Source organism: Sapajus apella, unplaced genomic scaffold (assembly GCF_009761245.1).
Source record: "Sapajus apella isolate SASKATOON/1434 unplaced genomic scaffold, GSC_monkey_1.0 scaffold60, whole genome shotgun sequence".
Classification (NCBI taxonomy): Eukaryota; Metazoa; Chordata; class Mammalia; order Primates; family Cebidae; genus Sapajus; species Sapajus apella.
This window is the reverse complement of record NW_022437000.1, coordinates 6,846,163-6,870,046: the sequence shown is the minus strand read 5'-3', so window position 1 is coordinate 6,870,046 and position 23,884 is coordinate 6,846,163. Positions and strand designations below refer to the sequence as shown.

The following is a 23,884-nucleotide window of genomic DNA, read 5'->3' as shown; positions in this document are numbered from 1 at the left end:
CCTATTATTGTTCATGATGAATATTTGAAATTAGGAAATAAAGCTGTACCATTTTCTTTAAGAGCATCCATTTGTACTTGGTACATTTTCAGGCATATTTCAATGCTAGCAAACAGGAGGGGAGGTCTAAATTGTGATTCTATTTTAGAATCTACTTTTTCCAAATTATTCTGTTTAGTGCAGAAAACTAATTAATTGTGTTGCATAGAAAAGTCACTGAGGATAAGCCAGTTATTACTTCTCAATGCATGATTTACTGCTTTAAATTTTCAAAACACAACCATAGCAATGTGGTATTAATTCAAGTGATTTTTCCTATCATATTAAACAGTGTTTTCACAGGTGAAAAACTCAACATATCCTACATCACTGATAGTTGATACAGTGTTTTAGCTGTGGCTTCCTACATGCAAAATCAGAGTTAATGAAAGGTTAATGAGAACTGTCTCATCAAGTAGAGGGCTTATTTTGTTTTATTTAAATTAACTTTGCTAAGTGTATATTTCTGCTTGAAAATAATTTCTTTTGTATTTTTCTTTCTTCAAGTGAGGCCATTTAAGGAAGTATACCAGAAAACTTTTGCTCTAAGATAAGGCAAATTTGGTATTATAAGATGAAGTGCTATGTGATCTGAAGTAATGCTGAAACTTTTAAATATATTTAGCTAAACAAGAATAATGAGGCCCTTGGAAAGTCATGATTATGTTTCTCATTTCTCTCATTTTAAAGCTACAGCAAAAAAACACATAAAAAGAAAGAAGTTAGAAAAAGATGAATGAAATTCTCTTTTTCCTGTTGGCAAATTAAATAGATGTTTCTGTTTCAGAAGATTTTATTAATTAACTTTAAAGAAACAGTCATTTATTTTTGGCATTCAGTGAACATTTATCATTTCTGTATTTAGAACTTTTCATCTAAGTTAGCATCATAAAAGATAACTATGAAACAAGGCATTCAACTACGTTAATTTGAGTTTCAGAAATTGAATTCTTGTTTCTAGAGTACATACTTTGAATTGATGTCATGGTGTTAAATAGATAAATCTTAGCTTCCTGGGTTGTATATTCACATTAATTAACTATTTTTGTTATCAGCCTTCTTATTTTTCAACTTACCTTATTCATTTTATTTTGACACTCAAAGATTTGATAGCCCTTGGTAGAATAAAGCAGTAATATAGTTTGGTATGTCGTCGTGTTTATGTTTATTTTAAAGTCACGCTTTGCTTTCCATGTTGTTACTGGATTATGCTTTCTTTAGTTCCTCAGTTTGGCAAGATAACAGTCTTCCGATCTTCAGAAGTCTGTGTCGAGCTTAAGGAAACTGATGTGTAGGAAGACTAGCCTAAGAAATCCAAATTAGCAAGCCTAGCATGTGAGAACATGCTGGAAAAGAATAGTTCCCACAGATATTGACAGAGAATGTTCATAAAATGCTGTTTGTTTTGTGGTCACTTGAGAGCGAATTGTGTCCAGTGCCGCTGTATTTAAGGGCAACGTTTTTAGTCTTACGACTCTGTGGTTTTCATGAACCTGGATGCTGAAGATGTCTCTCTGATGGACTTCTTTGCTTTCAAGTGTCCATTGGCCCTCTACTCCATCCTGGCCCCATACAAATATGCTACATTTTTAGATAATTTGAAATATCCTCCATAGTATTTTTATTTCTTGGTGCGTCACTCTTTCCATAAGAACTTAAAATTACTTACCATTATTTTGTAGGATTCTTTGTGTCTTCCAGTTTCAAATATCTATGCCAATGAGACCTGTATATTGGCACAAATCCAGAAGTTTGATTCTCCATCTGATTAGCACACTCTTACCGATGTGGTGGGCTAAACACAGCCAAGGTGCGGGGCTGCAGCTTAGCCTCCTGGGGAGCAGAGCGGCGATCATCAGATGAGGGCATGTGAAGATGGAATACTACTTCCTCTCCGTGGGGATGGGCTAAAAAGCACAGCCAGAAATATTCTTGCCCTTTGAGTCTGCTTTACAGTTACTCACTGGTTCTCAGGTTTTTTTCCTACTCAGATAACCAGTATACTCTTCCCAGTGACTGAGAGCTACAGATAAGTATAGGTGCAAATAGATGGCAAACCGCAGATGTCAGCTCTGTGGTTTCAGATGTGCTACAGAACTGTTAAGAGGATGTGAAAGGAACTTTTTTGCTGAGCAGTAATTTTTACCCACTGGAAATTAGGCCCTGGGGGAAAGAATACAGTGACTTCTATATGCTTACTACATGCAATTAGACCCCTGAAGCAAAAGCTTTTAAGGCAGGCTGTAAAATGCCCATGTATCTTTATTAAGCCAATTTTCCAACTGGATAGACTTTTCTAGTAATTTTTAAATTTATAAAGTCTATTTTTTTCCTGAGTCAAGGGAAAAAAAATATCTGGGCACTAAAAGCTTAGATATAACAATGTTATTTTTTCTGTCTCTGAATGATTAAATGTGATTTCATCTATTTAGCAATACTATGATTGTGGCTGCATTAGATAATGCTGATAGAGAGATACAAAGAAAAACTAAGTATAATGAACTAACAATTTATTTTCACTCAGTCTCTAAGTTTAAAATTCCCAGTACATTCAAATGAACAATGAAAATAATTGCAAAATTGTCTCCTGAAATGGAAATAGATTTATTTCCAAGCATTAGCAATTTCTTGTTATTTTTCAAAATAAGCCACCAAGCCTTTCCAGGCTTCTTGGTGACTGACTATTGCAGGAGAAATCAGAATATTAATCTTACAGTTTTCTTTCAGAGTTCGCTGCCAGGAAGGTGGTACAATTGGGATAGGAGACTTTTTTTTTTTTTTAACCTGTGTCATTGTTCAAGGAGAGGGGACTGGAACCTCAGCATAAGAATTATACTCCATGATGAGAATGTAGCAGGGGAGAGGAAAGGTGATTTTCACTATGGGAAGTTATTCTTATGTCAAGTATAAAATAGACTGAAGTCATTTTGAATTAGGTTATACTTGTAAAGTTTACCTTCTGGAGTTTGTTAGTACCAGCGTACTAACTGGTTAAAACAGAGTTTTAATGTTTTATGACAACTCAGTTTTCATGACAACTCAGCTTATTTCTAACTCATGGCAAAAATCTTTTCTGGTGGAACGTGTAACAGTATTTTAAATGCTCCTTTATAAGCAGCCAAGCATTATGGATGTTATTTTATAATATTAGTAGTGAATTTTTCAATAACTTCAGTAACCTTTGCAAGGTACATGTTGACCTAAAAGGAAAACAATCAAACTCCCGAATGTAGCAGAAAAACTGTCCTCACTCAGACTGTTCAGCCCACTCTTGCTCACCACCCTGCAAGCACCCTCCTCCAACGAGCAGTAGCCGGTGGTTTCTGAAGAACCTGCAAAGGCAGCTCTCGTCTGTCGATTTTTCCTTATTCAACTCTAAGACTTGAAAGTTTCCTTCCTCCCCCCAACCCTTTTTTTTAAACCCAGAAAAAAAGTTTCACTCTTAACAGTGCAAAGCAGTTCCATTCTTATGCAACGCAGCCTTCCTCCTACTGTCTTGTAGTCTGTGGATGTTAAATTATAGATTGCAATTGAATTTTAATACTCTAAAGATTGTACATTTGTGGTTGTCAAGACATCATTTTGGGTAAACCTAGGGAGCTCCACATAAAAGCATTGATATTCAGAAAAGGCATTGACCTACAAATTAAAAGAAAAAAAGTCAAATAATGTGCACCTCTTGGGCTTCCAATTTGACAAAGTAGAAGTCATCAGTAGCTTCTCCCTCTGCAGATGCAGTTCTGAATTCTGTTTACAAGTAACTTCCCTACTGTGTCTGTATTTCCCTTTCTGGTATTCATTTAATTGTTTTTCTTTTGGATCTGAATCTTTGACTTTATTTTCCCCTCAAAATTAAAATAAATAAAGGCATATTCCTCCGCTTTCTTTTCTGTGCACTGCCCTTCAGATCTCATTTTGTCATTTTTCAGCTTAGTGTTGAAACTTTTAGCAACAAAAAGTAACTCATTTTAACTTTGAGTTTGAGGGTACTTTTGCATGTAGGTTCATTTATGTGCATGTGAATTTAAAAGCATTGGGATTCCACTTGAGTACTGAACATTTTAAACTATCAGCCAAATTGAGACATTAATTTTTAACTTTTTCTATATGCAGACATATCCTAATTTTTTCGAAAAATCAAATAGGAAAATTCTCAACAAATAGTTGAAGATTATAGCACTGCTCTGAAAAGGTCCAGAAATAGGGTCTGCTCATAGAAATCCATACTGTTTGAAGCTTTGGGAGGAAAGGATACTTTGAAATTTAGGCACATATTTGGAGGAGAGAAAAGGGAAAGAGCAAAATGAATCACTGAAAAAAAAAGATTTTTTAGATTCACAAACATGTACAGAGTTTTTAGGTATCTTTCTTTTTTTAACCTGCCTGCCAAACGTTTTCTTACTAGTCTTCAATGTCTGTATCTACAAACAGATACTGTCTGCTTCTCACCACCCTTCCAAAACTATTATTATTATGGCAACTATTGCTCAGGTTCCCAGGAAAAATGTAATAGCCACAGTAATGAAAGAATGAGATGCAACTGTGAGACTGTAAAGTTGAAGCAAGCACCCAGAGAAGCACAGTGATATTGATGCACAGAGGAGGCAGCCTTTGTTTGGAGGGAAACAGTAAAAGTTAATTCAAGACCACAAAGACAAGTAAATAAGTGCCTTATTTTTGTAGTTAATATAATTTCCATGGAATGCATATTTCTACTGTAAATGCACATAGAACTTGTTTGCTGACCTACTATTTGGAAAACAAACAGTCCCATTAAAAGAATGTTCATTGGGATTTATTTTTACCAGAAAATCAATCCTTTTTTCAGTCCCTTGCAAAGTACAATGTTACAAGACAGAACTTTGATAATCAAGTAGAAAATGGATTTAAGTTGCAGAAATGTATATGAAACACTTTTGTTCCTTGCCCCTTGAACTTGAGGGGAATGAAAATGTCTAGCACTCTCCACCTTCTTTTCTCTCCTGGAACTCGAACTGTAATTCAAAGCCGGTTTCTCATTAAAGTACCTGGCAGCCTATCACTTCACAGCTTTGGTTAGAAAGCTATTCAGAGACCTCGCTGGTCTAAAGAGACAGAACAAGGATGTGCTTAAATAGAGTAGAGCATGGGCTGTTAAAAAAAAATACAGAAAAGGGTAAAATAATTCTGTCCTTCCTTCCACTCCTGAGGTAGAAAGGGAATTCTGTTGCCGAACACCAGCAAGTGACTGGTAAAAGTCCCTACTTTCTCTCCAGGGCTGCCACAGGACCCAGAATGAGTGGTGGGCATGTGTGTTAACCCTTCATTCAGCCAGAGTTTTCCCACGACAGGTAGCTTGGTTGAAGAGGTTGACTAAGGCTGACATTGGCAGTAATAATGCATGTGTTGGAGGAAAAAGGGGAGGTTTTGAAGACCTGAATTCTAGTCTACTTCTTAAAGAAGACAAGCGTTGTGGGAGGCTCCTGTTCTAGTGTTTACAGAACTTGGATGCTTGACAAACAGAGCGTCAAGCTAATTGTTCTTGAAGCAGGAAATCTGCAGTGGAGGAAGCAGGTGTCGTGGGATGATTACCACGTTTGGCAATGGCTGCATTAACTAGTTTGCTCTTTGAGTTTGGCCCCCAAAGAGTCAGTAGACTTTTTAAAAGATGCCATCCCTTTTATTTATAGACTAATATTAAATCAGCCATTTGTGAAGGAAGGAGAAAGTGCCTAAATAAATTTGGAACCAGATAGCGTACATGCGGCAGTGTTTCCGATATCCATTTTTCTTTATTTCTTTTTCTTTTTCTTTTTGGCTTTCAGCATCCCCATACTTTCAGAAAACTTGTGACTAAGACTGAATTCTTATTTTTCAAATTGTTTTCAGACATTTCATGTTCATGTAAACTTGGCTTATTGATTTCCTGATTTTTCTTTATTTTTTTGTTTTGTCCATTTTATTTTTAATCAGCTACATCAAATGGGTCTTTGGAGGGCCTGGATAACCAGGAGGGAGGGGTGTGCCAGACAAGAGCCATGAAGATCCTCATGAAAGTTGGACAAGGTAAAGACCATCTGCTGCTTCATGACGCCACTGTGACCTGGTGTAGCCCCCAGCTAGTGTGGTGCTAATGTGGCCGACACTCACCTTCATTCGCTCTTCTCTTTAGTTTTCCAAGCAAATCCTTCTGCACTTTGAGCCACTGACAGATTTCCTCAAGTCAATGTACTAAGCTTTTATTGGAGATCTCTCTAAGAGTTAAGGTCAGCAAGGTAGAATGTCTATTGCCATATGTAGATAGATAGATATTTCTTTTTAAAAAACAAAAAACAAAACACCTCTTTGGTTCAGAATCAAAATACCCAGAATGAAAACTAAAAGCTTCTGCAGTTTTGCTCATTTCTGAATCTTGGCTACAGAAGAGTTTTGTTCATTGTGCCTTTTCCAATATAGATAACCTATTGTGCAGAAAGAAATAATTATTCTTCTAATTAAAAATTGGTATAGTAGTCAATCAAATTGCTCAGTTAAATTGAAATGTCATCTGCAATGCTTTGCCTGCCAAACGCAAGAATCCCTATAGTTTCCACAGATGGCCTCACGATCTAAACCTCTGAAATAACTAGTATAACCATTTTGTTTTAAAAGAAAAATTATATTCTTGTATTTCACAGTACTTTGCATAAAGACTCTTATGTTCATTGCTATTCATGCCTGTTGAAATAAATACGCAGCTCCTAAAGCTAGATCTTGTCAGATGTCTGTGCCGTAATTAATCATTTGTTTTTCATATAGATGCAAGTTCTGCTGGATCAACCAGGAATAATGATCCAACAAGACGTCCAGAACTAGAAGCTGGTACAAACGGAAGAAGTTCCACAACAAGTCCCTTTGTAAAACCAAATCCAGGTATAGCAGCGTGATCTGTGTGTGTGGAGGCCTGTGGGTACTGCATTCTTAGTAGTATCTCAAAAGGTAGGGCAGAGTCCGAGGACTTCTTACCAGTTAGGATTAGCTAGTCGTTACAGTGATCAGGAATCTTTGCTCTCAGTGACCCAAAATTAATTACACTCACTAGGAACAAAAACTCATTCCAATGAAAGTCATACATTCAAAAGAGGAGAATTCATGAGCTGTAAATGCCAGTTATTAGAATTACTCTGTCGGGCCAAAGGTTTCATTGGCTGACATTTTATCAAGCTGGTTGTCAACACCAGCTTAAAGCTGCTTTTAATGTATATGTAATTAATGTGCTAATCCCTCATCTAATTATATTTAATTCACTGAGGGCCTAATTGATCCTCTTCTAAATTTTAGATGGTAACGTTTTAAAATATCGCATAATAGTATTTTTTCAGGTGGTTATCGTTATTTTGTTTTACATTTTCCATGTAAAAGAAAACAGTAAACAGGTCACTGACAAAAGTGTAGAGCACCAGATAAAATTGCCCGTCATTGACCTTCGTTTTCTTAACTGTCTTGAAATAAATAGCTCTGTATTTGTTACCATGCTAATGAATGTTTTATAGAGGAGCTGTTGAGCAGACATCAGCAGTTTTGTATTAGGGATCTGTGTGCTTGGTTGGTAGTTGTGTGAGTTTATCATCTGCAGCAATATTCCGTCTCTTTCCAAGAGTCAAGGAGGGAAGTTGTTATTTCTAACTTTCAATGACAAGATGTGTCAAATTCTTGTGACAAACTGATAAATGGATAATATAATGATGCCAGGCAATTTTTTAGTGCTTAACATTTGGGCTGGCAGTCTGTTCAGTGTGAGAGTTTCTGCTGCGTTCCAAATATATTTTAGGTGTAAATCAAATAATACAAACGAATTACAAGCTGAACATTTTCCCAGGCCCCCTCACTCCTTCCGCGTTCCGAGCTGTTCTGCCAGGAGGCAGGGCTCTTCTTTAGAAGGCAGGCCCTTTGAAGGTTTGCATGAAATACCCTTTCTCAAAGGAGGCAGAAGAGCCATGCCACATGAATGCGCTCTGCTGACCTGGGGAATTGGCCACTTCCTTTTTTCTTCCCTGCGGCTGCCCCAGGCTGGCTAACGCGGGTTAGAAGATGAAGCAAGATCAAGGGCTGGCTGCCACCCACAGTCTGTGTTCTTGCTGGATAATGGTACATACACACAAAGGAAACCCTGTGTCTGGGAGGGCATGAAAGTGCCCCCAGAGATACCTCTTGTTTCTACTTGTGTTGAGCTCTTCGATGAGGTATTGGCCAGGCAAATAAGCCTGGCTTATTTTTCACAGTTTTAAGGGTCATAAAAGCAGTCCGTCAGCACTGGGACAGCAGTGACCATAGCTGACGTTTTCTCTCTCCACGTCTGCAGGTTCTAGCACAGACGGCAACAGCGCCGGACATTCGGGGAACATCCTCGGTTCCGAAGTGGCCTTATTCGCAGGGATTGCTTCAGGATGCATCATTTTCATCGTCATCATCATCACTCTGGTGGTCCTCTTGCTGAAGTACCGAAGGAGACATAGGAAGCACTCGCCGCAGCACACGACCACGCTGTCGCTCAGCACGCTGGCCACACCCAAGCGCAGCGGCAACAACAACGGCTCTGAGCCCAGTGACATTATCATCCCGCTAAGGACTGCGGACAGCGTCTTCTGCCCGCACTACGAGAAGGTCAGCGGGGACTACGGGCACCCGGTGTACATCGTCCAGGAGATGCCCCCCCAGAGCCCAGCAAACATTTACTACAAGGTCTGAGAGGGACCCTGGCGGTACCTGCGCTTTCCCAGAGGACACCTACTGTCCCGATGCCTCCCTTGAGGGTTTCAGAGCCCACGTGCTGGAGAACTGACTGAAGCGCAGCACGTGGGGGAGAAGGACACTCCTTCTCGGAAGAGCCCGTCGCGCTGGACAGCTTACCTAGTCTTGTAGCATTCGGCTTTGGTGAACACACGTGCTCCCTGGAAGCTGGAAGACTGTGCAGAAGATGCCCATTCGGACTGCTGTGCCGCGGCCCACGTCTCCTCCTCGAAGCCATGTGCTGCAGTCACTCAGGCCTCTGCGGAAGCCAAGGGAAGACAGTGGTTTGTGGGCGAGAGGGCTGTGAGCATCCTGGCAGGTGCCCCAGAACGCCACGTCTGGAAGGGCCGGCTTCTGCCTGGGGCGCGTCTCCCCCGCAGTACGTACGGGACTTGTCACACGGACCTCGGGCTAGTTAAGGTTTGCAAAGATCTCTAGCGTTTAGTCCTCACTGTGTCACTCGTTCTGTTACCCAGGGCTCTGCAGCACCTCACCTGAGACCTCCACTTCACGTCCGCATCAGTGATGGAACACTCGTGTCTGGAGTCCCCCACTCCAGCCATTTGCAGCAGCAGCTTCAGTCCAGGGGTGATCTGCTCCTAGAAATTGTGTTTGCTAACACGGTGCCCTTTAGCCAGATGCTAGGCTGTCTGCAAGGAAGGCTGGGAGTTTGTAGAAGGGGGTGGGGCTGGGGGAAGGGCTGGCTGCAGTTGCAGCTAACTGCTGCTGCCTCTGAAACAGAAAGTTGGAAAGGAAAAAAGAAAAAAAAAACAATTAGGTAGCGCAGCACTTTGGTTTTGCTAAGATTTAAGAGGCAAGTAGGAGACACAACAGCACACACAGTGGATTTCAGTGCCTGGGAGGCAGTCACTGTTATCAAATAGCAACGTGCAGGAAAAAGAGCCCCTCTTCATTCTGGGGAACAAAGACGGGGATTGTTGGGAAGGGAGCAGGCTTGGAGGGAAGGAGAAAGTAGGCCACTGATGATATATTCGGGCAGGACTGTTGTGGTACTGGCAATAAGATATACAGCTCTGAGCTGTAGGAGAGTCGGTCTGCTTTGGATGATTTTTTAAGCAGACTCAGCTGCTATACTTATCACATTTTATTAAACACAGGGAAAGCATTTGGGAGAATAGCAGAGAGCCAAATCTGACCTAAAAGTTGAAAAGCCAAAGGTCAAACAGGCTGCAATTCCATCACCATTGTCGTTATTAAAGAATTCTCATCTATAAAAGGTAGGTCAGATCCCCTCCCCCCAGGCCCCCTCTCCCCTCCTGATTGAGCCTTACGACAGACACTTGGGTTTCTGGCAGTGCTGTCTGGTGCAAGGGCTGCAGGGTCGGTACTGATGGAGGCTGCAGCGCCTGGTGCTCTGTGTCACAGTGAAGCGCACACGGCAGACTTCTTAGGGTCCTTAAGACGGAAATAACTGACGATGTCCAGGGGGAGGAGGAAGATAGGATGTATTTATAATAGGTATATAGAACACAAGGGATATAAAATGAAAGATTTTTTACTAATATATATTTTAAGGTTGCACACAGTACACACCAGAAGATGTGAAATTCATTTGTGGCAATTAAGTGGTCCCAATGCTCAGTGCTTAAGAAAACAAATTGGACAGCTACTTCTGGGAAAAACAAGATCATTCCAAAAAGAACAATAACGAGAGCAAATACAAAAATAACCAAGTCCTCCAAAGGCACCTCACGGAACCGTAGACTAGGAAGTACAAGCCCCAAATTCCAGGAAATCGATGTGACTGCATCATGTATTTAACAGTGACAAAATGTTCCGGCATCTATTTTCTGCGTTGGGTTTTCCCTTGCCTTATGGGCTGAAGTGTTCTCTAGATTCCAGCAGGTCACATTGGGGGCTTCAGGTGACAATTTAGCTCTGGCTCCCTCCTCCTGTCCTCCCCCACACCCCCTCCCTTCTGGGAAACAAGAAGAGTAAACAGGAAACCTACTTTTTATGTGCTATGCAAAATAGACATCTTTAACATAGTCCTGTTACTATGGTAACACTTTGCTTTCTGAATTGGAAGGGAAAAAAATGTAGCGACAGCATTTTAAGGTTCTCAGACCTCCAGTGAGTACCTGCAAAAATGAGTTGTCACAGAAATTATGATTCCCTATTTCCTGAACCTGGAAATGACGTTGGTCCAAAGTGCGTGTGTGTATGTGTGAGTGGGTGTGTGGTATAATACATGTGTACATATATGTATAATATATATCTACAATATATATTATATATATCTATATCATATTTCTGTGGAGGGTTGCCATGGTAACCAGCCACAGTACATATGTAATTCTTTCCATCACCCCAACCTCTCCTTTCTGTGCATTCATACAAGAGTTTCTTGTAAGCCATCAGAAGTTACTTTTAGGATGGGGGAGAGGGGCAAGAAGGGGAAAATGGGAAATTGTCTGATTTTAATGAAATCAAATGTATGTATCATCAGTTGGCTACGTTTTGGTTCTATGCTAAACTGTGAAAAATCAGATGAATTGATAAAAGAGTTCCCTGCAACCAATTGAAAAGTGTTCTGTGCGTCTGTTTTGTGTCTGGTGCAGAATATGACAATCTACCAACTGTCCTTTTATTTGAAGTTGGTTTAGCTTTGGAAAGTTACTGTAAATGCCTTGCTTGTATGATCATCCCTGGTCACCCGACTTTGGAATTTGCACCATCATGTTTAAGTGAAGATGCTGTAAATAGGTTCAGATTTTACTGTCTATGGATTTGGGGTGTTACAGTAGCCTTATTCACCTTTTTAATAAAAATACACATGAAATCAAGACAGAAATGGCTTTTCTTATCCAGATTGTGTACATAGAGCAATGTTGGTTTTTTATAAAGTCTAAGCAAGATGTTTTGTATAAAATCTGAATTTTGCAATGTATTTAGCTACAGCTTGTTTAACGGCAGTGTCATTCCCCTTTGCACTGTAATGAGGAAAAAATGGTATAAAAGGTTGCCAAATTGCTGCATATTTGTGCCGTAATTATGTACCATGAATATTTATTTAAAATTTCGTTGTCCAATTTGTAAGTAACACAGTATTATGCTTGAGTTATAAATATTTTTTCTTTCTTTGTTTTATTTTAATAGCCGTCATAAGTTTTAAATCTGCTTTATTTCCACATTGCAGTTAGCCCCAGAAAATGAAATCCGTGAAATCACATTCCACATCTGTTTCAAACTGAATTTGTTCTTAAAAAAATAAAATATTTTTTTCCTATGGAAAAAGTGCCTTTAAAGTACTTTTCTTCTTTTCTTTTCAGTTTTTTCTTTTTGTTTGTTATTTTAATTTGCCTTCTTTTACTCTATTTCCCCCAAAATTACAGTAATCCAGAGACTTCTGTCCATGGACACGTATGCCCACTTTTCAAATCAGGATGTGCACATAACAGAAATAATAATTTTGCTAAGAGATGTGAGCTCAATAGTTTCCCCATAAAGCCACTGAACTCACATTTCAAGAGTAATATATAATTGTATAAAATCCTAATCATTCCTCAACAGAAAATCTCCCTAGTTGCACCTGAACTGCACAGTCAGAATAGTTTACAAAGTTAGTTGTCTCAGGAAAAAGAGGGAAATGTACTCTTAGCTTACACTTAATTCCAAATTGATCTAGTTTCCATAGAAGCAAAGCAGCTGTCTCTTGCTTCATTTTTCTTAACAGAATAATCCTAGGGAGAAGGAAAAAGTCAAATGTTTTTGTAAAAACTTAACATTGATGAAAGCACATTTTGTGATATTGGTTTAAGGCAAGCCAGAGGCCAGCTGTGAGTTCAAAACACTTTCAGTGGTCACCTTCCTGGGGAGTGTGACTATGTACCCTGAGGGGTGCAATTATTTTTCAGGCCTCTTGTGATCTTGGGTATTAAGACTGATCATTATACTTCCTGGGTAGCTTTGTAAGCAGCCAAGAGTCCCACCTGTAGCAGAGAGCTTCATCTGCCTTGAGATCTGAGTGCTAAGATCTTTATTTACGTTATCTCAGGTTAATCTTTGCCATAGGAGTGAGACCTGTGGATAAGAAAGGATAAGAAAAGGCCCTGAAGTCAGGAAGCAATCCAGAAGAGTCCCCAGGTCTGAATGACTTGCCCAAGACCACACCCCAGTCAGTGGAAGAAACCATATGTTTCAAAACACCTTCCCAGGTGGTGATGAAGGCTGGTTGGGCCGCCAGGGATCTATGCAGCTTAGCACAGTACGTGTACTAGAGGAATGTTTGTTAAACTAATGCCTCCCTTCATCAACAACAACAAAAATCCCCAGAGGCACAGGGTTTTGGTTGATGGTAGAATGGTAAGTTTAATCTATTCCAGGATTTTATCCTGCTGCACCCATCTGCCTTCAGTTGCAGATCCAAGTTTACGGATGGGATTCACGGCCAGGCAACTAAGCTGAACCCTCAACGCTATGTACCAAGGTCATTTCTGATTAGTTTGCGCAAAAGGAGGGAACCATAGTGAAATAATGCTTTTTCAACCTTGACTTTGTGGTGTCTATTACAATACAAAATTAACAAATACACAATGTCATGGTTTGGACCTTGTTTTTAGACCACGTTTTCCAAAGTGAGTAAGCGCTTAAACCCAGCCAAGAAACAAGATTTGTCTGCTCATTCTTTTCGCCTGCGGAGGAACCACATGCAGAAGCGCCTTACAGAGGCTGTATAACCAGGTGCCCTTTGGTCTGTCTGAAAGGTGAGCCCAGCCTGCTGTTACCACATTACTGCTCTGCACAGGCAAGTGTTCTCCAGCCAGCAGCCAGCTCTCTTAGTTATCAACTCCCTTTTTGGCAAAGCAGATGGCCATTCCAACCCTCGGATAAAGGTTTGCAATGGAAATGAGAAAAAATAAAGTATCCCTTCCTGGGTAACTGATAGCCAGCTTACTGTCAGTCTCTGAACCCAACTCAGAGAATAATTAGCAAAAGAAAAAGAAAAATCCAGAGTAGTAAAATTCACTTTCCCAATGTAGGTCATAAATAAATAAATAAAATAAAAAGGACCGTTACCCCACTTTTTGGTTGGTAGCAAATAGGTCTCAGACAGCTCAGGAGACACAGTAGCTACTGCAGCACCAAGGCCACTAGCCTGGATGTGCTATTGCTCTGGTTTTTACTTTGGATGGATTTTTGAATTATGTTTGTGATATTTACACTATACACTTACTTGAAGGCAAATTTTCAGTGTTGTCATTGGAAAGAGTATTTCCTACTCCGATTCATTATTCCAGGTAGAGAATCAATCATCAGTGATTTGAGGGGCATATTAAAATACTGCTTTGGTTTGTAAGAAAATATAGCAAACCAGATAGGTTAATTCATTTTTAGATGTGTCCTAAAAGCTAATGATATCCCTAGCTCAAGATTTTTCTACTTTGATGAGTTGATTAGTGGAATCCCTTTAAAGCAATTCTTCATATGAAGTCATTATATTTTTAAAAACAACCAACCCCTCCAAAAGCCTCCAGATATACACCAGGTACACAGGCATATATATGGCACAAGGAAACGAATACTAATTTTAGCAGCACAGTTTCTGGCCAGTTGTAGATAGTTAACAAATGTGTTCACTGGATGAATGGGGACACCTGGCTTCTAGCCGTATTTCTGCTACTGTCTCGTGCTGTGACCTTCAGCAGGTCCTTTTATGTTCTGTGCCTCAGCAGCCTCACCTGGAAAGTGAGAGGGATGGACTCTCAGATCCCGAAGTTTGCTTTTGGCTTTTTGCAGGATGTGCAGCAAAGCCATCACCATTTTCAGCTGTACAAAAAGTATCTTCATGCCAGCTTCTCCCTGTCCTGCTGTCCTGCAGACAGAGCTCTGAAGCCTGCGGAGGTGGTGCTGACTTGCCTGGGTTTTTTTGTTTGTTTTTCGTTTTTTTTTTTTTTTTTTTTTTTTTTTTTTTTTTTTGAGATGGAGTCTTGCTCTGTTGACAGGCTGGAATGCAGTGGCGTGATCTTAGCTCACAGCAACCTCCACCTCCCGGATTCAAGCTATTTTCCTGCTTCAGCCTCCCGAGTAGCTGGGATTACAGGCACGTGCCACCACGCCCAACTAATTTTTGTATTTTTAGTAGAGACAGGGTTTCACCATGTTGGCTGGGCTGGTCTTGATCCCTTAACCTCGTGATCCACCCGCCTCGGCCTCCTAAAGTGCTGGGGTTACAGGAGTGAACCATTGTGCCCGGTCGGCCCCACCTTGTCTTTCAGCTCCTCATGTCCATCCACCCACTGCCTCCAGCAAGAACCCACTGCCGGGGCTCAGGGCTCTGCAGCCCTTCATCCCTCCCTAGAATCAAAATCCAAAAAGACTTCAGAACCAATAATGTATACATACTGATTGAACCGATGTTGTCAGCCCTTCTTTCTAATTGTTAAAGGGGAATCTTTTATCTTTATTTAAAAACATTTTCAGGTCACTGCAGGCAGGGTCTGAGCACATTTGCTACCTCCTTCTAAGCGAATGTCTCCTAAAGACGCCCCAGGAGCCAGGCATTGTGCCGGGTGGTAGCCGTGTTCTCTGCCACCAGATAACTTAGCCCAGCTTTACTTGGTCTTCCTTGTGGACTCAAGATTAATTTAATGTCCTGTTGAATATTTTTCATGCTTGTACCTGGAACACATCCTTATCCCTCTTTTATTATTTACACCTCTAATTCTGTAGTCTGTGACAAGGAACTGTAGAATTGAAAAACATCTTTTAGTTGATCATAGAGCTATCATTTCTTAACTAAGTGCCATTCATGCTTAATAAAGAGATTACAGGTGTGCGTGTGTGTGTGTGTGTGTGTGTGTGTGTGTGTGTGTGATGTTTTCAAAGGCATGATGACTCTTATCTTAAAAAGTCCAAGAACAGTAGAGGAGATAAATTTTATCAAAGCAAATTACTTAAAATTAACTAGAATCTTACACTGAACACTCCAATAATCCTCTTCAGGTATATCATTTTTGTACAGTGGCTTCATTAACACAACATTAAAGGACAAAAAAAAGTAATAGAAATTAATTTCTAGCTCTAGGATTCGTCAAGTGGGGAACAAAATGCTCCAGGAAGAGCTCACAGTTTGCTGTATCTTCCATTGAGTCTAGGAGGATTTGATCTCTTAATTCTTCAGCCACTGAGTGACCTGCATGATATTCAAGACGACAGAAAAGAAGTGAGAGATGTTTCTATACTTATAACTCCAACTTTATCTCGTTTTACATGAATAATTTGGTACAGCTCAGATTCCTTTACATACTAAGAAAGCGTAGAACCTGTGGAATGTGGGGCGCCTCTGTCTGGCACTGTTGTTTCTTCGTGTGACCCGAGGCAAACCACATAGCTGGTCCTTGACTTAGGCCAACCATCTGTCATGTGAACTTCCTCGGCTCCTCATGGAAACTTCCTAAGATTTAGCTCAATTACATGCACCTAATGTTGAAATGTAGCTCATAAAACATAGCAAATCCAAAAATCTCATCTCTGTTTCCAGCAGAGAACAGATACAGGTTAGCAGGCAGCCATGGGGGACAGGCAGAACCAGCGCTGGTTTCAGTCACCCTCAGCCAGCACCTTTTTATTAGACGGGTCTGAGACACTCAAAATGAGCTCACCCAAGCAGACTCTTGCTTATCGATAAATCTAGAAGCTTCCACATAATAAGCATACATGTGCATGCACACACACACATTAATTTGTCCACCCATATAACATCATTTATTTAGCACTTACTATCTGCCAGGCAGTGTGCTAAATATCAGAGATTATAACATATGATCCTCCTATGAGAACTTCCGGTCCAGTCAGCAATTTAAAAACCTCATGAAGAGCAATTAGGCATCTCAGATGCAGGTGTGAAAGGAAGGAATACATAGCCACTCTAGGTCTGTATTTCTTGGGCATTGTTTTAGGATGGTGTTTGTTTGTAGCTGTCTTTCATCCACCTTTATCTTCTGTTACTGTGGGTTTCATTGCTTTCTTTTTAAATCTTTCATTACATATATGCCGACTGGTTGCTTAGAATGCTAAATTTAGAATCGCTGTTCTGTTCTTCAAAACGTTTTAGGACTTTGCCTTAAGTGCCTGCCTCCAGCCTTAAAGGGCAAATCAGAAAGTTTCCAATTGGTTTCCAGCCCACATTACAATGTGTATGTGTATTTGAAAGACTGTTTCTTGGCTATAATTGGTAGTTTTCTGGTAGCTAGCTCTGCGGAAAGAATTGCAGAGAACTTTATGTCTGTGAACAGTAGTTAGCACTGGGCCCAAAAACAGTAGGAAAAAAAGGAGGTCTGAGCATCTGGGGCATTTGCCAAAGTGACCTACAAGCTACGTGCGGCAGAAGCATTTCAGACGAGCAGACACAGGGCTCCTCCTGAAGCAACCAGGTCCCTGCCTTTTAACTTCCCTCTTTGTAAAAGGGGAGGGAAAAGATAAGGGTCTCCTACGAATACCTTGAATATTTCAGATAAAAATAATGACTGCATTAATTACACTTCAACTTACACGAGCTTATTCCTCCATACTGTTGGCTGAATGTCAGGAAAAGATGAAAAACATTTTCCAAGAGCACATGTGTCAGAAGTTCGTATTCTGTGTGGCAGTCACATGTGGGCTTATTTAAAAAAGTCTCCTTGGGCCGGGTGCGATGGCTCACGCCTGTAATCCAAGCACTTTGGGAAGCTGAGGCAGGTGAATCACTAGATCAAGAGATCGAAACCATCTTGGCCAACATGGCGAAACCCTGTGTCTACTAAAAAAAAAATACAAAAATTAGCCAGGCGTGGTGGCACGCGTCTGTAGTCCCAGCTACTCAGGAGGCTGAGGAGAATCACTTGAACCTGGGGGGGCGGGGGCCAGAAGTTGCAGTGAGCCAAGATCACACCACTGCACTTCAATCTGGCAACAGAGGGAGACTCCGTCTCAAAAACAAAATAAATAAATAAATAAAATATAAATAAATAAAAATTTAAAAATGTCTCCTTAAGCATGGTGGAAGCACTATTCTCCATTTCCAAAACTATCAGGCAGTTCACTAAACAATGGAAAACAGACCTTGATAGTTTGGTCTCTGAAGCTCCCACTGAGGCCAGGCTGCAGGGACTGGGTTTTTTGCTGCAGACACTTGCTGGAAAAGTGGGAGGCATTAAAGTTTGTGTGTAACACAATGAGTGGGGCTCATAAAGCCTTGGGTGCTGTGGTCGTTAACCGCAGGGGAGAGGCAGTTGTCCACTGGAAAGGTGGCATACCAAGTCCTCACCTCCTAAAGACCGCCTGGTGGGACATGCTGTCTCCCCGAGTCACCACCACCTCAGGGGCCGCGAGAACATGGATTAAAGCCGCATGGCTTTTTATCCCCTGTGCATTGTTTTTGAGTCTCAGTCATGCTAACTTTAAGAACAGATTCCAGAAAAGTGTTTGAAATATGGCAATAGAATTTTTTAACCAACACTGCCAGCCGAGCAGGTACTATGATCACGACAGTGATTAAGTGATTAAGCAGTTTAAAGAGTCTGGCAATGCTTTATAAGGTCACCCCAGCTTTTTATAGCAGCAGACAGAAACCCTTTTGGAAAACTTTTCTGCTACAGACCATGGACGCCCGTGTGTTCTGTGGTGTTTCTTGATTTCGGATGTCAATATCTGATTTCTGACACTCAAATATCTCTACCTATGAACTCTACAGAGCCCTAAGCTAGGGAGACTGAAGATCAGTGGCGCTTTCTGTTTGCAGGTGATGTGCTTTTTATTCTTTCGTTTCTTTTTATTTTTCCTGGTATTTTACTTTGGAAATTTTCCGATATACAGAAAAGTTGAAAGACAGAACATCAAACTCCCAGCTGTCTTCTATGTAGAGTGAATAATCAGCACTTTGTACATATGTATGTGCTCTGTGTGTGTGTTTCTATGTATATCAGTATGTGAGTGTGTGTGTATATGCATGTGTACATATTGTGTACACACATTCTGTACACACATTCTTTGACTTAGGAATTTTCAGATCTCACAATACTTCCTTCCCACATCTCAGCATCTCGGAAGATGAAATCCTCTCGAATAATCACAATGCTATTATCAGTCTTGAGGAAATTTATAAGCATTTCGTAATATAATCTACTAACTAATCTATTAAATTTATCTTTTTAGCTTTTTAAAAAAATGTGGATAAAAATAATACTATAATTTTATCTGATTAAAAATTATGTTTCCTTTCCCATCCCCTCCTCCATCCCCCAAAGAAGCACTGGTATAAACAGTCTTGTCTATCTGTTCAGAAAAATGACATAAGCACACACTTGTATATAAATACATTTACTGTTTCTAAATGATCAGTGTAGAGACTGCATTACACATACTGTTTAATGCCATGTATTTTTAGTAAGTAATATGTCTTGGAGACCGTTCCTCATCCCACATAATATGCCCATTTATTTTTCCCGTCATTTACAGGCAAAATATGATTTTTAAGCTCTTCTGCATATATGAACATACTTTGGTTTGTAGAGAGACAGGAGGGCTCATCGGATAATTGAGGTGCTCCACTATTTTTCCCAGGCTCACTTGCACATAAGTTGAGGGCAATGGGCCGTAGCTGGAATGATGTGGTGACATAAAAGAACAGGAGCTGGTTCTTCATGCACTCCTCCTTTCCTGCTACAGTGACTATCGATATCACAAGTTCTAGAATGCACAGCTCAAAGATGATAGAAACTTGGTCAGCCTGGGTCCCTGAGTGACTTTTTGGAGCAGAGCCTCCTGCTGACCTGGGGTACTATGCTCTTTGCATAATAAATAAAATGAACATGCTAAGCCCACAGATTTGGGGAATTGTTTGTTGCCACAGTGTAAGCCTACCTATTCTTACATACACTTGACATTTCGAGGTACTTTTCCAAATACATCCTTCACCTAAATTCCTGGTGGTGAGATTGCTATATGGAAGGAAATGCCCTTTTGAAATTCTGATAGATACTGCCAGATTGCCTTCCAATTTCCTTTCTCTTTTATTTCTGGTTTAAATACATAATTTGTGTTCCACTTTGTTTACATCTTTACTCTGAGATGTGCTTTACAACTTACAAGAGGCAAATAGGATGAAACAGATTAATACTAAAAGGAGCCTTTAATCTGTTTGTGTGTTACTGTATTTAAAGTACCATCTCTGTTTTAAGAAACAACTATTGAAACATTACGTATCGCTTTGATGCCAGCTGTGGAAATAATTTCTATTGAAAATAATAGAAATAAATCTAATACATAAATATGCATCAAATAATCTGAAGGCCCCGCTCCCTTGTTACAGTTTAGACCTCTTCTGTTTGATCGCTCTGGATACATAAGAGCTCTTTCATTAGTGTATTTGCTGCTGAAACAGGACTTGATATCTGCTAATGTGACCACAGCATGTGATCTTGAGCTGTGGACCTGGTACTATGCTGCCCAAAGACTTGTATTTTTCTTCTAATAGAGAAGATGTCTAAGTGTAAGCCATGGAATTGCAGTCAGTTATCTTGCTAGCACAAACAAAACTCAGTATTCAGGATCTAATCGAAGTTTCATCTAATGAGATTAAGGCAGTAATTCACTCATGAATTTGATATAATTTTTTACTTCTTTCTCCTTTTTGAACCAGTAAGAGGATACGTTAAGAGTTCTACAGAAACATTGAAAAACACATGCTTTATTTATTTTGCCAAATATTCACGATCTCCCCAAGTGTCTCCCCATTTATCTAAAATCATGCCAGAAGCTTTGCAGGGAACATAAAAAGCACCTGAGATAGAGCTGCTGTGAAAACAGCAGCCACAGCCCACTGTGGTGATCTTAGTTTTCTAAGAGAAACATAATCTTCTTAGAAAACTATTCTTTATTTAAAAGATTAAAATTTTAGGGAAATAAGTCATTGTTTTGAGAGTTGTAACAGCCTACTAAAGAAGTTCTGTAAACTTTGATGCCCGGTTTTAAAATAGAACTTCCTGTACCCAAAGCCAGAGGTTCAGATTCCACAGAGCTGGTGTGACCCAAGAATCTTTTTTCCCCTGAGAGCATAGAGGATTGCTGCTGTATGAATGGTTGGTAACAGTTTGAAGTTTTCCATTTCATGGGGTTACTTCTTTCTCTTCTCTTCTTTTATATTTCTTTTTGTTCTTTTCTTTTTAATAAACAAGCCTCAACTTCTTCAACTAAAGGGCTGTGTAACATAATTTTAGTGATCAGATATGAAAAGAAGATAAGGATAAGGAGATTTGTGTGTTTGTATATACATATTTCTTTTTCTTGGACAATAACTTAGATCTAGAACTTGAGCTTAAATCTCAGACTCCATAGATCATACAACATAGGAGGTTGCCCACTCTGTCTAGGGTAAGACTTAACTAATCCTCCATTGCATCCTTTGACGAAGCAATGCCTTCTCCTTCTACGCCTCTTCAGTGCCTGTCTGGGCCTTGCTTGTCTGCAGATGATACAGATGGTTCAAAAACAGAGATCAAGCCAACAATCAGAGACTTTCCACTGAAAGACTGACAAAAGGATCAGCCCTTAGAGAAATGGCAAGGCTGTTTTTGAATGAATTTAATGCACCTCTGCTTCATTCGTCCTCCCAAACCGTCCAGGCCATGTGTCCTGGGGCCTTCTGAGGTTCTTGGGTTCCTCCTGACTCCTTCTCCCACATCTCATCACCCAGCTGCAGAGTTTGTCTTGGCATGAACATATCCACTGGTCTCCCTGCTTAGTATCCCGGCTCCTCCACCCCCAAATTTCAACTGTCTAATCTGATGAACAGTTTCTAAAGGTTAGAAGACCTTGCTCAGGAAACATATGGTTTATTTAACTCAGGCCTTCTGAAGACAATGCCCCTGTTTTTCTTGTTTTTCCCAATAAAACGTCAGCTCATAGCAAGTCAATACAGAAAGATTTTCTTGGCAATGAAAGCATCTCTGCAACGTTCAAACTGTGTCTTTGCTGTCCAGATGCAGGCCTGGGGTTGGCTGTGGTTCCTCAGAACAGTAAGGATAAGCAAAATTTGTCTTGCTTTTCTTCCTTTCTCTCTTTTCACATCATGAACATTCTCAATTCTTTCTTAAAGGAATTGAGAGACTGGGTGAGGCTTCTAATGACTTCAGCAAACACACACCATCAGTAACTAGCGGAGGTAACCAAGAAGAGAGAAAATGGAGTCCGTTTGTTTTCTTTCAGGCTCTTTCCCTTTCTTTTTGCCAACTTCCACATGCAAGGAATTAGCTCATAGGGCTTGTACTCCGTGGATCTGCGCTTCAGGAGGTCCCACAGAGCATTGTAACAACACATTAGAAAAAGATCATATTGCAAGGAGGAGCAGGCTCGGCCAGCCAGCGATCTCTCCCCCTGTGCTAGGAATCCAGTGGCATGCAACTCAGGGCAATGTTGCTCATCCCCACCTCCTCCTTCATCCTGCACCATGCAAAACCCGCCAGCGACAGCCTTCCTGCTCAGTCCACATCACGGCACTTCTGATAGAGAAGGGCGTTCCTTCACAAATGCACATTCCTGACCGACAGCTGCTGGTGCGTTTCCACTGGAGATGGGCTCGATGGGAACCCCATCCTGCTGCTTGTTAGCTGAGCTCTTGAGAAAGCTGCTTAGCCTCCTGGAACCTCAGTTTTGTCATCTGTGAAAAGAGGTCTATTAATACCCACCTCGAAGAGCTGTCGTGAAGATTAGCAGAATAGAAGATAGCAGGCACTCAGTAATGATCTTTGAATAGTGTCTCTGCATTTCAAATAGCTGACCTCAAGACGTGGCTTTGTGATAGATTTTACTGTTTGTTTGTGATGGAGAATCACTCTGTCACCCAGGCTGGAGTGCAATGGCGCTCTCTTCGCTCACTGCAACCTCCACTTCCTGGGCTCAAGTGACTCTCCCGCCTCAGCCTCCCAAATAGCTGAGAATACAGTCACCCATCATCACACCTGGCTAATTTTTGTATTTTTTGTTTCACCATATTGGTCAAGCTGGTCTCTATCTCCTGACCTCGGGTGATCCACCTACCTCGGCCTCCCAAAGTACTGGGATTACAGGTGTGAGCCACTGTGCCCAGCCCTAGATTTTATTCTTGACCGCAAATAATTTCATGTTGCTAATATATGTTTTTAAATACAGTACACCTCTTTTGCCAAGCGGGTGGCTCATGCCTGTAATCCCAGCACTTTGAGAGATTGAGGTGGGCAGATCACGAGGTCAGGAGTTGAGACCATCCTGGTTAACAGGGTGAAACCTCATCTCCACTACAAATACAAAAAATTAGCCAGGAGTGGTGGTGTGTGCCTGTAATCCCAGCTACTCAGGAGTCTGAGGCAGGAGAATTGCTTGAACCTGGGAAGCAGAGGTTGCAGTGAGCCGAGATCGTGCCACTGCACTCCAGCCTGGGCGACAGAGGGAGACTCCATGAAAATAAATAAATGGCATGCAAACATTAGTGTTAACAACATTACATTACGTATACAGTGGTCCCTCCTTTTGCCTTCCTCGGTTTCACTTACCCTCAGCGAACCAAGTTCTGAAAATATTACTTCACTGCCCTTGTGCTCTAGGGCCATTATGACCTAAAATAAGGGTTACTTGAACACAAGCACTCCGACACCTCGATGCTTGATCTGAGAACGAAGGCAGCTACTAAGTGGCGAATGGCAATCCAGGCTGAATGCAGACAGCACCAGGTTTCATTGCACTGCTAAGGTGGGCACCATTTCAAACATATGCATTGTTTATTTCTGGAATTGTTTATGCAGGTCACAAGGCCGGCATCCTTCACCTCACTTCATCTCATCACACACGCATCACAACATCTCCCATCGTCACAACGAGAAGGGTGAGTAACATACATTAATATTTTTAGAGAGAGAGAGACCACATTCACGTAACTTTTACAATGGTATATGGTTATAATTGTTCTATTTTATTATTTTGTTAATCTCTTTCTGTGCCTAATTTATACATTAAGCTTTGTCACAGGTGTGAACATATAGACAAATCAGGCTGTATACAGGGTTTGGCACTCTCTGTGGTTTCAGGCATCCACAGGGGGCCTTGGAAAGTATTCCCATGGATA

At 40.7% G+C, this 23,884-nt stretch overlaps 1 protein-coding gene across 1 annotated transcript in view; it reads left to right on the top strand.

Annotated features, from left to right (window-relative positions):
- Positions 1-12,045, top strand: part of EFNB2 (ephrin B2) — a 45,215-nt gene extending 33,170 nt beyond the window's left edge. The window contains exons 3-5 of the mRNA XM_032246195.1: positions 5,992-6,084; positions 6,817-6,930; positions 8,360-12,045. Coding sequence (XP_032102086.1) covers positions 5,992-6,084; positions 6,817-6,930; positions 8,360-8,745 — 593 coding nt within the window. The 3' untranslated portion in view covers positions 8,746-12,045. The remainder of the gene's footprint in view (positions 1-5,991; positions 6,085-6,816; positions 6,931-8,359) is intronic.
- Positions 12,046-23,884: the final 11,839 nt, after the last annotated feature.